At 40.9% G+C, this 20,796-nt stretch overlaps 1 protein-coding gene across 4 annotated transcripts in view; it reads right to left on the bottom strand.

The window, feature by feature from the left end:
* IL17RD (interleukin 17 receptor D) overlaps nucleotides 1-20,554 on the bottom strand; it is a 52,210-nt gene extending 31,656 nt beyond the window's left edge. The window contains exons 1-4 of one of the 4 annotated variants that reach the window (XM_040569019.1): nucleotides 11,171-11,267; nucleotides 6,471-6,524; nucleotides 5,741-5,810; nucleotides 4,913-4,958 (exon numbers count right to left, since the gene is read on the bottom strand). Coding sequence is in view for 2 of the 4 variants with exons in the window: in XM_040569018.1 (XP_040424952.1) it covers nucleotides 20,406-20,522 (117 nt within the window). In the remaining 2 variants the exon portion in view is untranslated. Of the gene's footprint in view, nucleotides 1-2,905; nucleotides 2,928-4,912; nucleotides 4,959-5,740; nucleotides 5,811-6,470; nucleotides 6,525-11,170; nucleotides 11,268-20,405 lie in introns of those variants that run through there. The other 3 variants (XM_040569018.1, XM_040569017.1, XM_040569020.1) reach the window with 3 other exon arrangements.
* Between the last annotated feature and the right edge of the window lie 242 nt (nucleotides 20,555-20,796).

The following is a 20,796-nucleotide window of genomic DNA, read 5'->3' as shown; positions in this document are numbered from 1 at the left end:
ATGTAGGCCTAGAAGGTGTTTCGAGCAAATTTGCCAACGATACCAAACTTGGACGAGTTGTGGACTCGGATGAGGGTGGAAAGGCCTTGCAGAGAGATCTGGACAGATTGGAGAGCTGGGCGATCACCAACCACATGAAATTTAACAAAAGCAAGTGCCGGGTCCTGCACCTGGGACGGGGCAACCCCGGCTATACGTACAGACTGGGCGACGAGATGCTGGAGAGCAGCCCCGCAGAGAGGGATCTGGGGGTTGTGGTTGACAGCAAGTTGAGTATGAGCCAGCAGTGTGCCCTGGCAGCCAGGAGGGCCAACCGTATCCTGGGGTGCATCAGGCACAGCATTGCTAGTCGGTCGAGGGAAGTGATTGTCCCGCTCTACTCTGCGCTGGTGCGGCCTCACCTCGAGTACTGTGTGCAGTTCTGGGCACCACAGTACAAAAAGGACATTAAACTGTTGGAGAGTGTCCAGAGGAGGGCAACGAAGATGGTGAAGGGCCTAGAGGGGAAGACGTATGAGGAGCGGCTGAGGTCACTGGGCCTCTTCAGCCTGGAGAAGAGGAGGCTGAGGGGAGACCTCATCACAGTCTACAGCTTCCTTGCGAGGGGGAGTGGAAAAGCAGGTGACCTATTCTCTGTAATCACCAGTGATAGGACCCGTGGGAATGGTGTCAAGCTGAGGCAGGGGAGGTTTAGGCTGGACATCAGGAAGAGGTTCTTCACCGAGAGGGTGGTTGCACACTGCAACAGGCTCTCCAGGGAAGTAGTCACTGCACCAAGCCTGTCAGAGTTTAAGAAGAGATTGGACTGTGCACTGAGTCACATGGTCTATAATTTTGGGTAGACCTGTGCGGTGCCAGGAGTTGGACTTGGTGATCCTTATGGGTCCCTTCCAACTCGGGATATTCTATGATTCTAACTCACTGAAAAAATTTAAGAGCTTTGCAGTTCGATATTTGCATATTCTCAGAAACTTAACTTTAATTCTTACTTACATGAATGAAGCATACAGGCACAACTGTAGAAAGTACTACATATTCACAGGAGCTCAAGGCTGTAAAGAAACCTAGCGCGTGTTGTTTTTGTAGGACTAATGTATAAACAAACAAAAGTTCTGATTCTGGAGGATGTGGAGCAAGGCAATTTAGCAGTAACTACACTCTGCTGATCAGAGTACCACAGAACTTGTAAAACTTTTAAAGTAGACAAGATTTGGGATTGTTCCATCTTAATCCCTCCTTTGAAGTAATGCAATTATTTTGAACATAAAAACCTTTTCTTGGGGATTTAGAAACACACAACTGTACTCATCCGTAAGATTTTCAAGCTCAGAGTTAGCAAGCACTATGGTTCAATTCCAGGAACAAACTGTTATTTGCTTGCCAAAATCCTCCATGTTCCAGCTTTAAAGTTCCCCCAGTGTTCCAGCTTTAAATAGCATTCCCCCAATAGTACTTTTAATACTTCATGCAAAAGTCAGTTTTGCAGAAGATGGAGTAAAAAACAATTTCATTTTAAATGATACAAGTATCCATTCTCAAAGTTACCATCCTTGCAAGCTACCTAACTTTACAAGACTCAGACTACAAAAAATTAGGAAGGAATCTACTCAGTAGCAATGCAAAGGTACCTTTGGCATTGAGTTCAGTAGAATGAGGGACATTAAAAAAAATAATATACCAAGGAGTGCTACTTTTATTCTGTATACTGCTCTGTTACACAATCCCCTCATCAAAAGTGAGGGGCAGATCACTGCAGTTTCAGATCAGAATGGGTGTAATGGCTATATCAGAAACGTTGTTTTTCTTTCCTTTTTTAAATCTGGATGGAAAAACAAACACACACCAAAAAGGCAATTATCATTATGTCAGCAAAGATTACTAAAAAATACTTTTGCTTGGAAGTAAAAGTTCTTGTACATCAATGAGGCTAATAAAATTATCTTTCCCTGCAAGTCCTCCCCTACCCTAGAAGGTAATCAAGTATTCCTCCCTTTCTTCCTTTCACAAAGTAAATGGACAGGCTGTATAAACTGGCTTCCTGCAGAGTGAGAAACAAGTCTCAAACACGTTGCCCTTCCTTCTAATGGTGTTAAAGGTATGAGCTTCAGTTCCTTCACAGCTATAAATTGCTACTCCGACCAGTCTGGGCCAAGCATACAAATGGAGATTCTCATTAATGAACTGTGTGCTTTTAGCAAAGAAGTTCCTTCTTAGAGCCTCAGTCTAGTCCTGGTCCACAGAGAAGATGACAACTACTCCCAGCTTAAGCAGTAACACAATCAGCAGTGAGGATTAGAAGGTCCAGTGCTTGCTAGGTAGAGATGATCCACATGGTTGAACTCGAGAGACACAGGCAGACACATTTGGTGGCTGCAGACTGAAAGCTGCAGCTGCCAGGCAATTTACACACTCCTGGTTAGCCTATATGGAGTACAGCCATCATATCTGCAGCCAAAAAAAACTGCTTTTGGAATGTGTCAGAAATATACACAAAGCTGCACAAATGCTTCTGGTCCACCTGAAGGATACTTGGACAGAAACAGTACTCAACGATACTGGCCCCTCTCTGCAAACAAAGTGGAGCTTTCCCTTTTGCAGCCATATAAGTACGAAAAGCTCTGTCAAATGATGATCAACACCAGGAATTCGAACAAAACAACAACAACACACAAAATGCATCTAAGGAGCCAAATTCTCAAGATGAACTGCCAGTCTTGGACAAAGTGTACCTCCAAATTCACCTGATCATCAAGGCTGGCCTTCCTCTCCTAGGATCTTGCTTCTCACCCTCTGCAGATCCAGATATTTTATCCCTAATCTTGCTACACAACCATCCCTTTACATGGAGCAGCTTCTGCTATCAAGATTGTTGAGACATTTCACTATGAAACAAAGAAGAGAATACCTTCAAATATTCCTAGATGTTCACTTCTCTTCAGTATTTGGAGCTGAAAAGCATTAAGTATTGCTGAATTCTACAGTTGGAAAAAAATCAAGAAAATGCATGTGTTTTAAGTATATCTGTACTGGCAAACTCTTCAGGCTTTATGTGCTATCAAGTCCTATAAGGTTTTTAACTACTAAAAAAGGAATCTAAATACAATTATTTAAATAGAGATTTAACATTTGAAATAGTATTGAAACTCCAGTCTGACTACAGTCAGTTTCCACTAATAAAAGTTACACCCTATGGATGTCATACTTTCTAACACCCTTGAACAAGTAACAGTTTGAGATGCACTTTCCCTATGTACTTTATGGTAAGTGCTTTTGAAAGTAAGCAAAGGTTACACATACAGTAAACGACTGGTTCATAACCGTTATTCTCATACTAATTAATACACTACTTGACATGAAACGTTATCTGCTAAAACTCACTATCTCACACAACCTGTATAACAGGACTTTAAATTGTTTCATTGGTGTCAGTTGCTTGACTACCCTTTCAGGTCTTGCAATATTTTCATTCTAAACCTTATTCGTGAATGATTGCTCCTATGCAGTTACTAGAAACTTAGGGCACTTTCTGTTCTTGTATTATTGGTTAAAACTGGATCAGTCGGTTTAAAAAAAAAATATGGAAAATAAAATCACATCTTGATAGTATCCTGTTTTGTTTTGTCAAAGCAGCTCTTTTAAATGATAAATTTACATAAGTCATTAATAAATAATATGACATTACACCTTGGAAGGAATTACGGCAACCCTACCATCAAATGCTTGATGTATTGGCACATTGGTCTACTCTCTCATCCACTGACAAGATGCAGGAACTGCACAAAGTGCATTTAGCCTGAGGAAAAACACCTCTGGATTCCATATAAGCAGCACCAATAAAACCCAAGCTCATTCCACACAAAGCCCTCACAAGTGAAAGGAACCTGAAGAGAAGATATCCTGAATTGTAACTTCACCTACTTCACTATAACTGCCAGGAATAAAAAATAAATAAAATAAAAAATTTTAGAACACTATAACAAACAGAGAAGTTGCTCAAGTGAAAAAAAACCTTCAGACAAGAAAGCAGTCACTCATATTTTCCTACATAGTATTTGTATTATGGTAACACCTAAACGGTCAAGCCAAGCTAGGTGCCACTGTGCATAAGATGCTGTAACTGATACCATCACAGCATATTTATAACGTCCAGCCACAGATCAGCACACTCCTGTGGTGTTGCACTAACACCTGAGGAGGATGGTTATGGTTGTAAAGCCTTAAGACTGGGGTAGGAAAAAAAAAAAAAAAGGCATTTTTAATCTCATTTTCCCTCTCACCTAATTCTCCATGAAATGCCTTATATGTGACATACCGACTGGGGTGGGGGGGACAACAAAAAAATTAAAAATAAAAACACTCAAGCACCTTTTGCACCATATTCTGAACAGAACAGTTTTGTGACTTCTCTCTGCACAGAGACTCGGGAAACATGGATTAATTTCCTGCTTTATCTATACCCTGTATCTACAACATGGAGGAAGTAATGTAATATCTTTTTTGCCTTAGCCTCTCATCTGTAAAATGGGATAACAATTTCCTTTCTTCCAGTTTCCTATGAAATAGTTTTAGATAGCAAAGTATTCTGAACAAGGACATTCATTTATATCTGTATATATGCATCTATACTCTGTATTTATGCTCTGTATACAGGAGACTCAGACTTCAGTTGATGTCCTTTGGTGATACTCATACTAACTAGTAAATTTTATGGCAAATCTATAGTTTAAACCTTTTCTCTCTTGAAAAGGGAACTGCTTTCTTTTTATATACAGATTCTTTTGTTGTTGTTACACCCCAGATAATAAAACATTTCCAAACTGCCTGAGTTAAATAACAAGTCTTGACCTTATTAAGGTTTGCTTTTTAGCTTTGCAGGAACACAAAACAAAAAAGTATGCCTTCAGTAACTTACTTGATACGAGTAAACTGCCAACCGATGTACAGAAGCTCAGGCTTAACTATGAAAGAAAACAGATGCATAGTTTCCCACATTAGAATTCGTGGATTATTTGCTTGAGTTGTTTTGATTAGTAATAAGGTGCAAGGTTAAGTTATTATAATAGTATAATCAGGGTAACTGGTAATAAGTGCTGATATAAGTTTGACAAGAACTATTTGAAACCTACAGTATAATCCACTGAGGCTTAGAACTAAAAATCTTACAAAATTAATATGTAAAACATTTAATGAGGAACAAAGGTCACATTTACAGCAGTGATATGTTGAGCTTTTTACAAGGTAATGCCCACAATCCAGCAGAAACAAGGTGTCAAGTCAGGTAAAATTATCATCTCCTCTGATTTTAGTGACAGGGAATATTAACTCCTCTTTATTTTTAAGTAAACCACTGGCTTTGAGTAATAATTTTACCAAGAATGGAGAGAAAACAATTAAGAAAATACAGCTTGTATCATCTGAACCCTATTTAATCTGTCTGATCAGAAGATTTTCATTACTCCAGCCCAGATCATCCATGGCATAGAAGACAACTTAATTCACAGCTGATATGTAAAATAATTAATAAAAAGCTTCAGAACCAATTTGTTTATCCACAAACACACCTGTGTCACACCAAGGTATATACACTCCAAAAAGGAAAGCAATCTAGTCTTTTTTTCATTTCTTTTTGAACACCACCAGTAATTCCTTTGTTCTTCCACCTTTAACTTAGTCAAAGCATAAACTATAATTAGTTGAAAAAGAAAAAACTCACAAATTATCTGTTGCATTTAATACTCACATGGCCACTGCATGGTAGCGTTTTCTCATCATATTCTCACAAAGTTTTCCTTAAAATAATGCCAGATGAGCTGATTTTCACCAAAAAAAAAAAGCTAAACAGACACCCTTAAAGACAAATGTCCTCCTGTCGCTTTGCATCTCAAAAGTCTTTCTAAATGAATTGCAATCAGCCTAATAAAGTATCTGTAAAATACAGAACACTTCTGCCTCTATTTTTCAGAGAATGAAATACACAATTAATCTGATCAATTAGTTCCAAGCTTTTACAACCACAGTATACTAATGCCCAACAGTATGAAAACAAAAATCTGTATCAGGATGTTATTATCTGCTGAAGATGTCCTAGTTTTTATGTCTCCCAAATATGCCCATTTAAAATGTGTAACTCTTTGAACATCTCTACATTTTAAAGTATTTAAAATACTACTTAACGCATGAAAAATATTCAGATACTTCAATCTGACTACATGAAGTTTCCATTAAAAAAGTTATAGTCCCTGGATCTCGCACTTTATATTTAATAAGGAGACAATCTGAAGAAATCCATTAAGCTGGAAAAATACAATCAACGATTATGTTCTAATCTAAACATAGGAGCTGACAGTTTTTAAAATAACACAACAAAAACTAAACAAAAAATAAAAGAAGGATCAGAGACTCTAAAGCAGTTTGGCTACAGTACAGTTACTTGTCAAACTGCTATTTATTTGGCATATGCAGATATTTACCTGAAAATACATTACTACTATTCCTTCTGCCTTGAAAAGATTACAGGCTTGATACTGAAATACCAAAAATAGGAGATGTTAATAGTGCAAGTAGTATGTTCACACAAAACACTATTAACAGAAAGAATTATTTGAAAAAGATGACACTCTTCTTAACTAAAATACTTCTATTACATTGATATTCACAGTGATTTTTTTCTGAAATCAGAGACTTTTGCCCTAGACCATGAGATTGAAGCGATTTGAAATGGAAATATTTCCTGTCCACTCACTGCCAGTTTCTGTTCCCAGAGTGATATACCAGATGACATCCAGTACAATAAATTCTTTTATTAACCATAAATTTGAGACTGCTTTAGGGAGTTGAAGTGTTCGGTTTCATGCTGAAAAAATGTAATGTTATCCACAGACCATCAGCATGTGCAACAAAAACAGAGCCACAGGTTATGCGACTTTGATCAAATTATGAAAAAAAGTCTCTTGATTTTAAAAATACTTGAAAAAGCTTTACAATATTTTCAACTATTATTTTTTTTTCAAGAGACACACACACACAAACTGATCTTTTTTCTGCAGGAAGCAATCACTTCTAACAAATAAAAGTCTCTATACTGAAAAAAAAAAAAAAGCTTCCTTCTAGAAGTTGCCAGAACTGCAAAGCCTGATTTAAGAGCTTAAACATTTAAATATACAGATTAAAAAGTTAAATTGAACCTGTACTACTCTAAAACATCTACTTGGCTTCCTCTAATCAAAATTACATTGAATATATAAATACCTAATCCTAAATCATTGAATGGAAAGATAAAACAATACAGAATACAAAACCAGTCCAGTTTCAACCTTCAACACTATTAAAATAAGATTAGATTACTGTAGTAAATAAAGAAGCGGATCCAAAGAGCAGTAAGTTTCCCTTCCGATATAAATGATAACTTACAACAGGAAAACTACTTGGGTGTGATTGTAAAATATAAACAAGAAAACAATCATTTTCTCTGTTGCAACAAAACCTAACCACTTTGGCCAGGGAACAAATCACATCTTTAACTACTAATCAACTTTCCACATACAAGCCTGCAAATAAACTAATGGAGTTTGCATGTCATTAACTTCTGCAGTTTGAATGGAAAATACCAAACAATAACTAAAACATATATACCAAATGTAATGTGGCTACGGAGAACAATAGCCAACCATATCCATCACTGTTGTTAGATGATACCAGGCTTTGTTCAAGCTTTCTTTTTCTGGCTTCGGTTCCTGCACTTACTGCCAGAATGTAATAAAATAGAAAGTTCTGTCCATGCAGCTCATTCTTTAGTGAGCTGAATGTCCCATTTCCAAACCTCTGCATGACATTTCATGGCTAGTGGTCCTTACTGAAAAAGAACCCCAAAAGTGAATGGCATGATTAGTGAACTACTTTTACAAATGCAACTATATGGAGAAACCTAAGCTATCCCAACCTGCATTATTCTTAACTTATGAATAAAAGATAAATGTTTTGTTTCCATTGAAGTTCTGAAGAATTATGGAATAATAACTTTTCACCTGTTACGGGTCAGGCTGAGTTAGGTGTTTGTTTTAGTGGTTTTTTTTTTTTGGTTCTTATTTTAACTTTTTTGTGGTTAACTTATTACTCCTGCCAGGAAAATAAAATAAAATAAAGCAAAATAAAGTAAAGTAAAGTAAAATAAAATAAAATAAAATAAAATAAAAGTTATGGTAAAGATAATGACTAAACTCCACCAATATAATTTGCTGAAAACAATGTAAACAATAAAGCAAAGCTGTAACTATTTTGGAACAGATGTTACCGATATTCTTTGAAAAGTATCTTAGCAAAATCTTTCTGTTGTTAACAGACAAAGAAAGATGTTAGATACTGCTTTATAATTAAAGCAGCTGGCTATGCATTTGGCCCGTCTTTTGGGGTTGTTCATACATGATCTGGCCTAATAAAATTTTGATGCTGTTAAAAAAATCAAAGCTCATTTGAATGGGGAGTGATCCTCAACTGTATTCTGTAACTCCACAAATCTGTTCACAGGTTCTGTACCAATAGCAGCTGCTGTCTTCAGAGCAAGACGTATGGTTCCTTCCGTAATTTTAGTATTAATCTGCCCAATTCATAACCCATAGTGTATAGAGTGTATAGTGAAGTCAGGTTACAAATGAATATGCTACTCTTCATTTCCTCTCAGGAAGGGTTGTACTGGGCACTCGAGGAACTGCTGTATTCCACCACAGAGCTGGCTGCACTTCAACAGAGCCTGAAGTAACTTCTGAAACACTAACATCTTCTTGCTTGTGAGAAATTCACCATTAAAAAAAAAAATTCACATGAAAAATACTTTCAAAATCTTCTCTAATTTAGACTTCATATATTGAGTATATATGAAACTTCTAAGCCCAAACTCTTTCAATGGGCTACTTTTTAAAAAAGGTATCTAAATTCACAGACCTGAGGGGTGGGAATTTTAGAAGTATCCGAACAGTTGCGAGGAGCACCAACCTCAACACCAGATTAGCTCAGGGAGGTCCTGGCTCCTCTGCGCAGTCCCTGCTGTAGTTCAGCACCTCTGAGCGTACGCTCTGCACAGCTGCCTGGGGATCTCACTTCACCCAGGGGACTGAAGTGACTCAAATAGTGACAAGAAAAGAAAAGGACAAAGAAGCAGGGATACTTTCAACCCAAATGGTCTGAACCGCGTGATTTACAATGCAGCTCACAAACAGGTGCCTGAGCCCAGGTGGGGAGAGAAGGGCAAACACCAAAGCAGGAGGAAGCAGACAGGAGCGAAAATTTCTGACCAGCTTCACTGTGAGTCAATATAACGTGTAACTATACCCCGAGCCACAAAAGAGAACAAATCCTATTGAAAGTTAATAGGAGTTAGGACACTCCATTCTTTTTCAAAATCCCACTCCAAGCTTCTAAGGATCTGCACACGCTTACAGGGTCAACTTGAAATCACCCGTTTATACCCCATATCTTTAAGACTTCGAGGGGAAGTCCAGCTCAAGATTGAAAACTTTACTAAAAAGCTCTGTGATTCAGCCAGGCCTCCTGCCCCCACCATATTTAAGGCTTATCCAGACAGAGCAGTCTTTATGCTCAGGGCAAACCGCACAATTTACTGGTTCCAACTTCCATCCTTGTTTTGTTTCTACTGTTTCTAATTAGAGACAAGCCCAGACACAGATAACATCAATCCCCGTAGAAATCTGAGGAACATGAAGCAGTGCACACAGGCCTTACAAGGGCTTTGAGACAAGACACAGGACAGCACCTGAGCAGCAGGGGAAGGAGCTGGCCTTCGTTGTCTGGGTATCTGCACCCAAAGCTCCTCTGGCTTTTAAAAGAAAATCTCCCCCTCCAGGCCTATTGGATAAACTAAGACGTAAATTTCCAGTGCAGTCACCACTCTGTGAGAGCACACGGTACAGGGTGTACGGTACGGGGTGTTCCAGGACACAGCTGCACAACGCAGGGATGGAAGGCAGCATCAAGAAACCCCGAGCAGCAGAAATCACCCCATCAGCAGCACGATGCCACCAGCGCTGCCCTCCTGCCCCTGCTACCCATCTCAGGTGCCTTGGCATGGTGCCACTGCTACAGCACACCCCATGCCAAGGAGATGCGCCTGAAAACTCTCCACGTGGGAAGACCCGGTGGAAATGAACAGCACCCTAACTCACGTCCTGCTTTAGGAAGAGCCCCGTGTACGCAGAAGCATCCCGGTAAGAGGCTTGTTTTGGGAGTGCAATGAGCGCCCAGCCTCTGCACCAAAGCCATCTACAACTGTTTACAGAGCACAAAGCCACTCAAGGTACAAAAGAAAAACACCCACCAAAATGAAGTCAAAGTTTAGCCCCCAGTTTTAACAAAAGCAAAACAAACAGAACAGAAATAAACACACACAAAGCCACCGGACTTCCATCTTTAAAAGAAAAGCTGAACAGAGTGCTGTTTTCACAGGTAAATGACAAATAAGTTCAGGCCTGCATATAGTTTAAATCATTGTAGAAAATAAAAATATAATAGGATATAATAGACATGTGACTATTAAAACTCTCTAAAGCTGTATTTTTTATGCTTTCTGAATGCAGGCCAGTCACACCTGGAATACACATGTTTAACTGAGCAGCTGATAGCTTCTAGGTTTAACCATTTAGAAGATTTACTGTTTGGACCTAAACGTTCTCTGATTATGAATTCCTACTAGCTCAACTAAATTTGCGCATAAATCTAATCTGCCAAACTAAAAAGTCATTTTTTAACCTGTAAAATTAAAATTAGAGAAAAAGGACTTCTACGAGTCAGATTACTCCTTGGAACTTTAAGTGCAAACTGATGAAACCAAACTTCACTATGAATATCATCTACAAAAAAAAGAAACTCCTAATTTAATGTATCCCAAAGTTTTACCCCCTGGGTTGTTTTTATCTTAGAGTTCTACACATTTAAAGAAAAATATTAGAAATATACGTAAGTATTGTCTACATTATAAGTATAAAACTCAAAAGAAGTTTATTTTATAAAGGCAGGGTGCAGTTTTCAGTGAAAACAAGTTTACAGTTCCCATGTCTTGGTTAAATCTAAAATCCTCCATTTGAAAATACAAAGCAAAATTAATTAGAAAACACAGTTTGAGTGAAAACTATTCTTGCAAAGAGTTCTTAGAAAGGATCACCTTGAATGCGTTTGATGCTGGGGAGACGCCATAACTTTTCTTCACACAAAAGCAGTCATCAGCAGAGCACAACCAGATGTTAAGTTTTCTTTTCTTAGTTTCTGTAAACCTCTGTGACTTCCCTCAAATTAAAAAAGGGAATAGCATTTTTAAAGCCACAGGAGCTATCATTAGTGAAGCATTCTAAGGATTTCCATTAATTCATAGCCAGCCAACCAGGAATTTTCCCACAGCCGTATACAAAAAAAGTCAGAGAAGTCACTGATTGCATGGTTGGATTTGAATGTAGTCAGAAGTAAGATCAGAAATATCTAGTTCCTCCCACTGATATAAGAGTGAAGAACACAGGGAAGGTCAGAAATTAAAATCCAAGTTTGCCCACCAACCACGAGGAAAATCTGGCATTGCCATATTAGAGTGAGTGTAAAAACGGGTATCACACTATTTTGTGGGGAAAAAGAATCACACATAGATAGACAGAAATTACTTATTTAGAAACCTTAAAAGAGAACATGCAGTCCCAAGTAGAACTGCATGCTTATCTCCTCCACATAGCAGACTCAAGACTTAGTTTGATGTTGTCCAGTTGTTATAATGTAATTCTCACAGTTTGTAGCAATTTATGACTTTATACACAGATTTAGTTGGAGCCCTTTGAACACTGCATGCTCCTCATTTGTCCCTTACAGTTTCTGTCAATCACAGACAGAAGCTTGTTCTTTCAATGTTAGGCCATCAGAATACAAACAAAGGTTACAAAAAACAGAACACATTTCAACAGCACTTCCTCTGAAGATGTTACAATGGCCTCTGCAACACTCTGTGCCCTGTACAAGATTTGTTAAGGAAAAGGCAGGGGCCAGGTGCGGACTCAGACTGCTGGCTTGCAGAGGTCATGCTGCCAGCCAGAAGGTGCATCTATCACCGAAGAGGTCATCATTTCCTGGCCACCTCTACACTGTCTGAGCACCAAGTGGTTCAACTTGGATTCAGATCAGTCATGGACACGCACAACTCTAGTTCTGTTGGAGTAACCGGAGCACACATTTCTGAGTTTAAGCTTTCAGGCCTGCAGAAGGAGATAATGATATTTGATCTAGCATGAAATCTCCTCGCACAAAGCTACCCCTCACGTTTTTCTGAACACGTTAAAAGAAGCAGAACAAGTGATGTGCGCTAAAACTAGATTTAATGTCTTGCTGAATAACAGCCCAAGACCAGAGCCACAAGAACAAGAAAAATAAAGGATGCTCACGTACCTACAGCTTTACATTTCAGAAACACAAAAAAGGATCATAACACGTATTTAACAGATCGCTATGACATATATTCCATATAGTCAGTATCTACTTACACACTACTGACACATTTTGACACTTTATTGAAAGCTTTGCTCACTTGTCTTGCAGACAGCATCAACGTGTTTTTCATGCAGCAGGTAAGCACTCATTTTTCATCCTGCGCGCCTAGAAATTCGTGGCCCTCTCCCAAGATGTCCTGGTGGCTACACACAGTCAAAGTTTCCTGCCAGTGAAACGAATGAACAAAAAGCATCTAGAAGAAAAGAATCCCTGCCCTGTTCTGCATCATGCACAACTGCAGGTTGATGTTTAACCTTGTTGTAGTCCTTATTTCACCTCCGCACAAGCCTTTCAGAAGATTTTTGTAGCCACAATTCCAGTCTTAATTATTCACAGCATGATGTGAAAAGGATTTCATACTTAACTTTTTTAAACCTGGTTATTAAATATTAAGGAGCACATCTAGTGTTGCTGCTGGTAACTCAGGTTGAAGAAGGAACAGAAAAGTTTATGTGCTGGATGTCTCTGGCAGGAGCAGACAACTACTTTTCTGAGACAACAGAGGGAATCCATCCACCTTGACGTTCACCTTCAAAAAGGGCAGGGGGGACGGCGTGGTTGGTTTATTTTTTCCTGGTTTTAGAAAAATCTCTGAAGTGTATTCTTAGAGTATCTACTTGATCTGATCTGTCTATGTTTTAGAACTTATTCCAGGATTACCAGCTGTGTCTCATCTTGTTCTGTTTCTACCCTGACAGTCTCTTCTGGTGCTCTTTCCAGCTCTGCCACCTCCAACTCTGACCTGTTTGGAAGTCTGAAGACTGCACTTGGGCAGGGATGAAGACTTAGTCAAGCTCTGCACAAGCACGTGACAGTTACTGCTGGACTGCCAGCTGCTGTCACTTGTCTTGTCATAAACACCTCACATTTAACGATCCTCCTTCTAGATGGAGGAGTTTATGACTCACTTCCAAAAATTGCACCTGTTTTGTATAAACCAGTACAAGAATTTGATAAAGGGCAGTAACTATGGAATATCCTCACCAACCCACCGAGATCACCAATACTTTTTTTTTTTTTTTTAATAGATCCAGGAATTGTCTTAGTTCTTGAATGTACAATTTATTAAGCAATATAGGTTCAAGCATGTAAAAATACACACTTATAACTTGGCTGGCGGACTTTGGTTAATCAAATCCATAACATATATTGTTTTTGTTAAACAGATATTGCAGTAAAACTACAGAAATTAGTCTAGCCGTTACTGGCATAAGCCAGTACTCTCCTTATTTAAGCATATATTTGATTGATGTCTCTTGGGGAAAAACTTGTAGAAGCTTTGGGTGTCAACATGAGTTGACTCCTCCTGAGGAGAGCTGGAAAAGACAAATAGCTAGACAAGACAAAAGTTGTACAATGCCTCACGTGTAAGAGAATAATTTTTTTTTTTTTTTTTTAAGTTTGCACTTAAGTTCTGATCCTTAAAAAGGGTCTCAAATTATCCTAACCTAAAATAAAGCACATAATATGTACTGACCTAGCCATAGTTCCTTCCATCAGATATACTATAGCTTGTACTTCTTCCATAAAATATTTTATGATTAATACAGGGAGAAGGATATAACCTCCATGAATTTGATATAATTTTATGTGCAAAGCATTTATGGATAACGTTCACTTTCATACATAAAAGCAACACATGGTATAGAAACAGCAGCATAAAGTTTCAGAAAAAAGTACAAATACACTCATTATGTTAGTAGCAATATAACATATCAATAGGTTTTAAAAAACAAGAATATATAATTATTATAAATTAAAAATGGTATTCAAGCTTAATGGTTGTCTAGTAATGCTTTACACTCCTGTTATCTTGCTGGCTTCCAAACAACATACTAAATTTATGGGTAAAATTTAGCCTTAGAGCAGAATTAAGCAGGCAAGTTCACATCAAAGCTCTGTTTCATCATCTTTAGACAGATCTGTTGGAAAAGACAGCCGGTCCTTATTAAACAGCCTTTAAATGTTGCAGTTTTAATTAACATCCATCTTACATTAACGTTAACAAATAATTAACCAAAGAAAAGCTAGTATTGTCTAATCACAACTGCTTAACATCTTTTCAGCAGTGAACTAGGAAGTATTAATCTATTAAAGAACTTGTTCTTAAATAACTGCCTCAAGATTTTAAATTAACAAATCTGCTATGGTAGTTACTGTGCTTCTACTTACTCAAAGCAGATTGGGGGGCGAGGGAGTAAGGCAAGGAGTGGAGTCTGACATCTAAACTAAAGGACATGGTCTCAAGAGGAAACAAATCAAATCTGTAACAGTCCTAAGAGACTTCAACTACAGAAATCTTGTTGGGTCAACAGCTTATTAATTGGCATCATATTCTCATTTCCCAACAGCAACACACAAGGAAACATATGTTTTTGTTGTTAATGCTGAGGGTTAATGTCAATGACACACGCATGCTTAAGTTTCCATAATTTTGTTCTCTAGGCTGTGTGTTTGCTCAATCTGGAAACACAGAATTTAAACTCTTTAGCCTCTTAAGTTCCCCAATAAACATTTATTTGCTTATTTTAATAATAATGTACTTGGGTTACTTTGTGCATTTCTAAATTAACTTAAATAGGCAAGACATCAACACTTTCTGATACTAGAATAAAAATGGCTAACTGTAAAAATCTTCTAACATTACCTGATTAATGACATTCGAAAAAAAAGTTTGAAGCCAAGTTTTAAGCTAAACAAAAGTAATACAGATGCTTACCTGCATGACCGACCATGCTTGCAAAGCTTTGCACTCAACATGTTGAGTTATATCTAATGAGAGAAATGCACTAAGCTTGAAGTGACATATCTAATGAATTCTAAAATGCCATTGCACCGTTCTATATGCCAGCAGAGAGGGAAAAAAAAAAATCAGAAAAATGATTTTAGAACACTTTCAGGAGGTGGAAGAGCGTGGATGGGGTGGGGAAGGCGCTTTTGGTTTCTTTCATCTGTTTCTCGCTTCTCTAGCTTGTTAGTAATAGGCAATAAATCTAACTATCTCCCTATGCTGAGTCTGTTTTGCGCGTCACGATAATTACAGCACGATCTCCTCGTCCTTATCTCAACCCTTGAGCCCTTTTCATCGTATTTTTTCCCCATTCCTCTTTGAGGAGGGGGAATGAGAGAGTGGTTGTGGCGGAGCTCGGCCGCCCACCTGAGTAAAACCACCACAGTCCTTTTCATATTGATGCCAGCCTTAGCACGGATGCCCGCTTGGCATAGCAGGCGTCCGCGCTAAGACTGGCATCAATAGGAGGTGCCAAGTGAAGAAGAAGGAGGGGAAGAGGTGCTCCAGGCGCCGGAGCAGAAGTCCCCTGCGGCCTGTGGTGAGGACCACGGTGAAGCAGGCTGTACCCCTGCAGCCCGTGGAGGAGACCACGGTGGAGCAGGTGGACCTGCACCAACGGAGGCTGCGGCCTGTGGAAGACCCCTGCCGGAGCAGGTTCCAGGCCAGACCTGTAGCTCGTAGAGAGGAGACCACGTAGGAGCAGGTGACCTGGCAGAAGCTGCTGCCTGTGGGGGTTCCAGGTTGGAGCAGTTTGCTCCTGAGGGATGGACCCCGTGGTACAGACCCATATCTGGAGCAGTTCTTGAAGAGCTGCTGCCTGTGGGCAGCCCACGCCAGATCAGTTCACCAAGGACTGCATCCCGTGGGAGGGACCCCACGGCACAGTGGATGAGAGTGACCGAGAAGGAGTGGCGGAGAAGAAGTGCTATAGACTGACCATAACCCCCATTCCCCTGTTCCCCTGCGCTGCTCGGGGGAGGAGGTGGAAGAGGGTGGATAGGGGGGGGAAGGTGCTTTTGGTTTCTTTCATTTGTTTCTCGCTTCTCTAGCTTGTTAGTAATACGCAATAAATCTTACTATCTCCCTATGCTGAGTCAGGAGCCCGCGTCTCTCTGTGTTGCCCAGACTACGCTGCAGTTGCTATTCACAGGCGCGATCCCGCTACTGACCGGCACGGGAGTTTTGACCTGCTCCGTTTCCGACCCGGGCCGGTTCACCCCTCCTTAGGCAACCCGGTGAGCCCCGGGATGCAGTCCTTGGTGAACTGGTCCGGCGTGGGCTGCCCACAGGCAGCAGCTCTTCAAGAACTGCTCCAGATATGGGTCCGTACCACGGGGTCCATCCCTCAGGAGCAAACTGCTCCAACCTGGAACCCCACGGGCAGCAGCTTCTGCCAGGTCACCTGCTCCTGCGTGGGCTCCTCTCCACAGGCTGCAGGTCCAGCCCAGAATCTGCTCCGGCAAGGGTCTTCACAGGCCGCAGCCTCCGTCGGTGCAGGTCCACCTGCTCCACCGTGGTCTCCTCCACAGGCTGCAGCATGGAACCCTGCTCCACCGTCGTACTCCACGGGCTGCAGGAGGACAGCCTGCTTCACCATGGTCCTCACCACCACAGGCCACAGGGGACTTCTGCTCTGGCGCCTGGAGCATCTCTCCCCCTCCTTCTTCACTGACCTTGGCATCTGCAAGGCTGTTCCCCTCCTACCAAAACCAAAACCTTGCCATGTAAACCCACTACAAGAATACAGAATGGCATCTGGTCTGCAGCGCTTTCCACCAACTCAGGAATTGTCTGTAAGTTAAAGAACCCCCTGATGGCAACCTTTAACACCTTCTCCACTACACTCCATCTCAGGTCTGTCCTCTGTCCAACACCCTTTGAAATTTTTAAATACCCTGAAAGAGAAAAATCTGATTCTTTAACTGCTGGAAAATAATAAGAAATAAAGGGAGGAAATTAAACTCTCAAGTTATTTCTCATTATTTTACAAGGCATTCTTCCTCCCAAATAAAGTTCCCAATGCATATATTTAGCTGGGGAAATTGTTTGGGCATGACTTAGGTCTGTGCTTAGAAAAACCCTAGCTGTAGAGAAGAACGATTGTGTGCTGGGCATAAGCCTAAAGAAGCAGAGGGGCAGATAGAGCTCTTGGTAGTGGAATGATAGAAAACGGGCATCTTCAGAGTCCCTGCTATGAAACAGGAGGATATAGAAAGCTCCTTACATAAGGAACATAGATGATGACATAGGAAGAGTTTGAGGGGAGAATGCAGGGAAACAGAGCCCCCAGTGTGTCTGATAAACTTTACTTAGCAGAGCAAAGAAAGTTACAACTCTCTGCTAACCAGAGGCGGGTGGAAAAAGAGGTTTGCTAAAATGCTGTGTTTATTTTCTCATCATACAGCCTCATTAATTTTAAGCTTTATACTGAACACGGTTCAGTGCCAGGATCTTCAGAGGAATTAAACATATGAAAAAAAGTTACTCATGTGTGTACTCCCATTAGAATCTACAAAACAACTTGAGAGTAAAGTTGCTCATGTGTTTAACACCGAATAAATGAATGTGAAATATATTCAAATCAACATCAGAGACCAATTCTGACTTCCCTCACATCTTGTTTATAGAATGAAAAAAAAATTCAGAGCATACTTCTCCAGAATAGCTCCCCATGTGGACATACTTTTTCTAGATTAAAAGAGGCCCTCCCCTGGTTTATTTTTTCCTGGATAAAGGTATGCATATGTTGTGGTAAGACCATCCATATGGAAAGCTACTTTGCAATACTATTCTGCTTTAAGCAAATGTTCCACCTTAATCTGAAATAATGTTAAGTGTAGGAATACATTAAAGTTGCTGTTAAACATCAGTGAAAGAAATCCTACACTTAGCGAAGTCAATCCACATTCTAAAATCCTGGATCCACTGAAATCCCTTCTAATTGTTAGTAGCGTTCTTGAAGTTACTCATTCTAATATTAACTGAATTACTGCTGCAGACACATGTTGAGCTTGCAAGACCCATACCAAAGTATTGCTAGAGGAAAGCAATAAATGCAGGTATGTGTTTTGCAATGTAAGTTATAAAAATATTAAATGCTTTTAGTTTTGAGAACATTAACCATCAAGAATAATTTCAGGAGCTATGAATCAAAATATCAAAATACTTCCTCCTCACAATCTTATAATCATAGCCCAAGCTATGATTATAAGCTATTATTATAAGATTGTGAGATCTCATCAAGTCAAGCTTTTACTGCCACACCATATTGAGGAAAATTAAAACTATATTTTGCAGAGTGAGAAGAAAATGAGAATTACTTGTGTAAATGCACTGTGATGGAACTAAATGCAGATTTTCAAAAAAACAATACTCAAACAATAAAACAGATTGAGCAGGGGTGAGAAGTACATTGCATAGCCACAGCTTTAGCACAGGAAACGTGGGAAACCATCCAACGCGTGTATCTAAGTGCAGATACAGTCAGCTATCCAATTTTATTTTTTGTTCAAGAACTACTAAAAGTTAACCGATTTTTTTTCCTAGATAATGTATGCCACAGAGAATTACCTCAATACAATTGCTTCATTTAATACCTGCCAAACATTTTCACGGCGTGTCTTTCTCCATATAAATGTTAAGATTTATTCATGTCCTTAACACACATTAATTAGACACTACTTACAAATAACCTGCAATAAGAATCTCTGTTTCAATAGGATACAATTACTTCAGGGCTTGTGTCTTTTCAATCAGTGTCCCCGCAGTGTTTAGAGTGGCAGAGGGGAAGTGGCCTGTGGTTAAACAGAGGAAATACCAAGGAATTTTAATAGAGCAAATAGTCTCTTTATTTCCTACAGGGTACTACTTCAAAGGCAGCCCTGCTCCAGAGCAGACAATGTGTTAGAGGGGCCATCAGTCACTTACTAGCATGTCAAGTCTACTCACAACTTACATGCAGATAAATACCAAGATAAATACCACCTAACCAACACAATGGGTACCATCCTGCAGTCATTACTCTAATAAATGCTGCCCTGGTAGGCAATCATAAACAAAATTGGTATTACAAAAATCGAGACTGTGAAACTATGTAACCGATCAGACAAGATATCTGACCAGTTGTCTGGGCAAGTCTGAGCTTCCTAGTTCCGATATATGTAACAGAAAAATATAGCAAAAAACACAACAGAAACAGAAGCCATTACAAATATTTTAGAAGTTAAAGTGTTACATTTGTTGTGAGCAAGCAAGACAAAGCTTTTTCACGGTAATTAAAAAAAAAAAAGTTTCTACTAATCTAAAAGATTTATATTGAGAGGATTCTGGTGCATTCAGACACACACAACGACAGTAATTATGTAAGCAAAAATAAACCCAGCACATTTCTACAAGTGTCAAAGTGAAGTACAGGAGCGCTGTGACTTAACGGGTAGCAAGAGCTCACACAACAGCTCAATGCGAAGCGGGACAGAAAGGTACAGAGCGGGCCCTGCGCCCCAGCAGCGCATCCTGCCTCCCCCTGGGGATCGCACAAGGAGCGCCCCGAGCCCAAATGTTTTATTCGGGATCTTCAGTTAAAAAGAGCCGGTAGAGGACTCTAGCCTTCAACAGGTCCACCCGGCACAACGGTTTAAGCCTGAAGCTTTATCAGAAGTCTGTTGTTCCCCGCTTTTTACACGTTCTTCCAACCCTCCCCCCTCCCTCCGCTGCCCCCTGCGGACCCCCGGACCGCGTCGCGGTCCGGATCGCGCAGGATGTGACCCGAAGCCAGGGAAACCACGGCTGACACCCCAACAAAACGGCAAAGCGCCAAAGCCGCTGGCGTCCCCCCATCGCCGCGCTCCGACCGCGTTTGTACCCGCACAGAACCGAACAGCACACCTCACTCGAACACGGCAAAGAGAAAGGAAACGCAGCCCAGAGCCTGACAGCAGGGCACGGCAGCACCGGGAACAAAAGGCGAAGCCCGCAAGCCCACCCTTCACCCCCTTCCCCTCATCGCTCCCCACACGCCCGCTCCCGGCCCCACAGAGCCCGGGGACCCCCTGCTCTCCCCTCCCGTGCCCCCGGCCCCACTCACCCGCCCTCCGCAAGCGGCTCCCGCCGAGCCCTTCCTGCCGCCGGGCCCCGGGGCAGCCCCCGCCAGGCCGGCGATGAGCGCCGTGAGGAGGGCGCCGAGCCGCGGCCCGGGGGCCATGCTGCCTGCCGCCACCGCGCGGGCACCGCAGGGGGCGGCCGCGGGCGCGCGCTATGTGGGCCCGGCCCTGCCCGGCCCTACCCGGGGGGCTCCTCCTCGCCGGGGCCGGCCCGGCCCTGCCCGCGGCCAAGGGGGCTGCTCCCGCCCCGCCCCGTCGTGAGGGAGCCGGAGGCAGCTCGCAGCTGCTTTTTTTTTTTTTTTTTTTTTCTCTGTTTCTTTTTTCTTTCCCTGAAAGAAAAAAATCACTGACGGGATGTTCTTCGTGAAGGCACAG

This window comes from Cygnus olor, chromosome 10 (assembly GCF_009769625.2).
Source record: "Cygnus olor isolate bCygOlo1 chromosome 10, bCygOlo1.pri.v2, whole genome shotgun sequence".
Classification (NCBI taxonomy): domain Eukaryota; kingdom Metazoa; phylum Chordata; class Aves; order Anseriformes; family Anatidae; genus Cygnus; species Cygnus olor.
The sequence above is the reverse complement of the archived record's forward strand: the minus strand, read 5'-3'. Positions and strand labels throughout refer to the sequence as shown.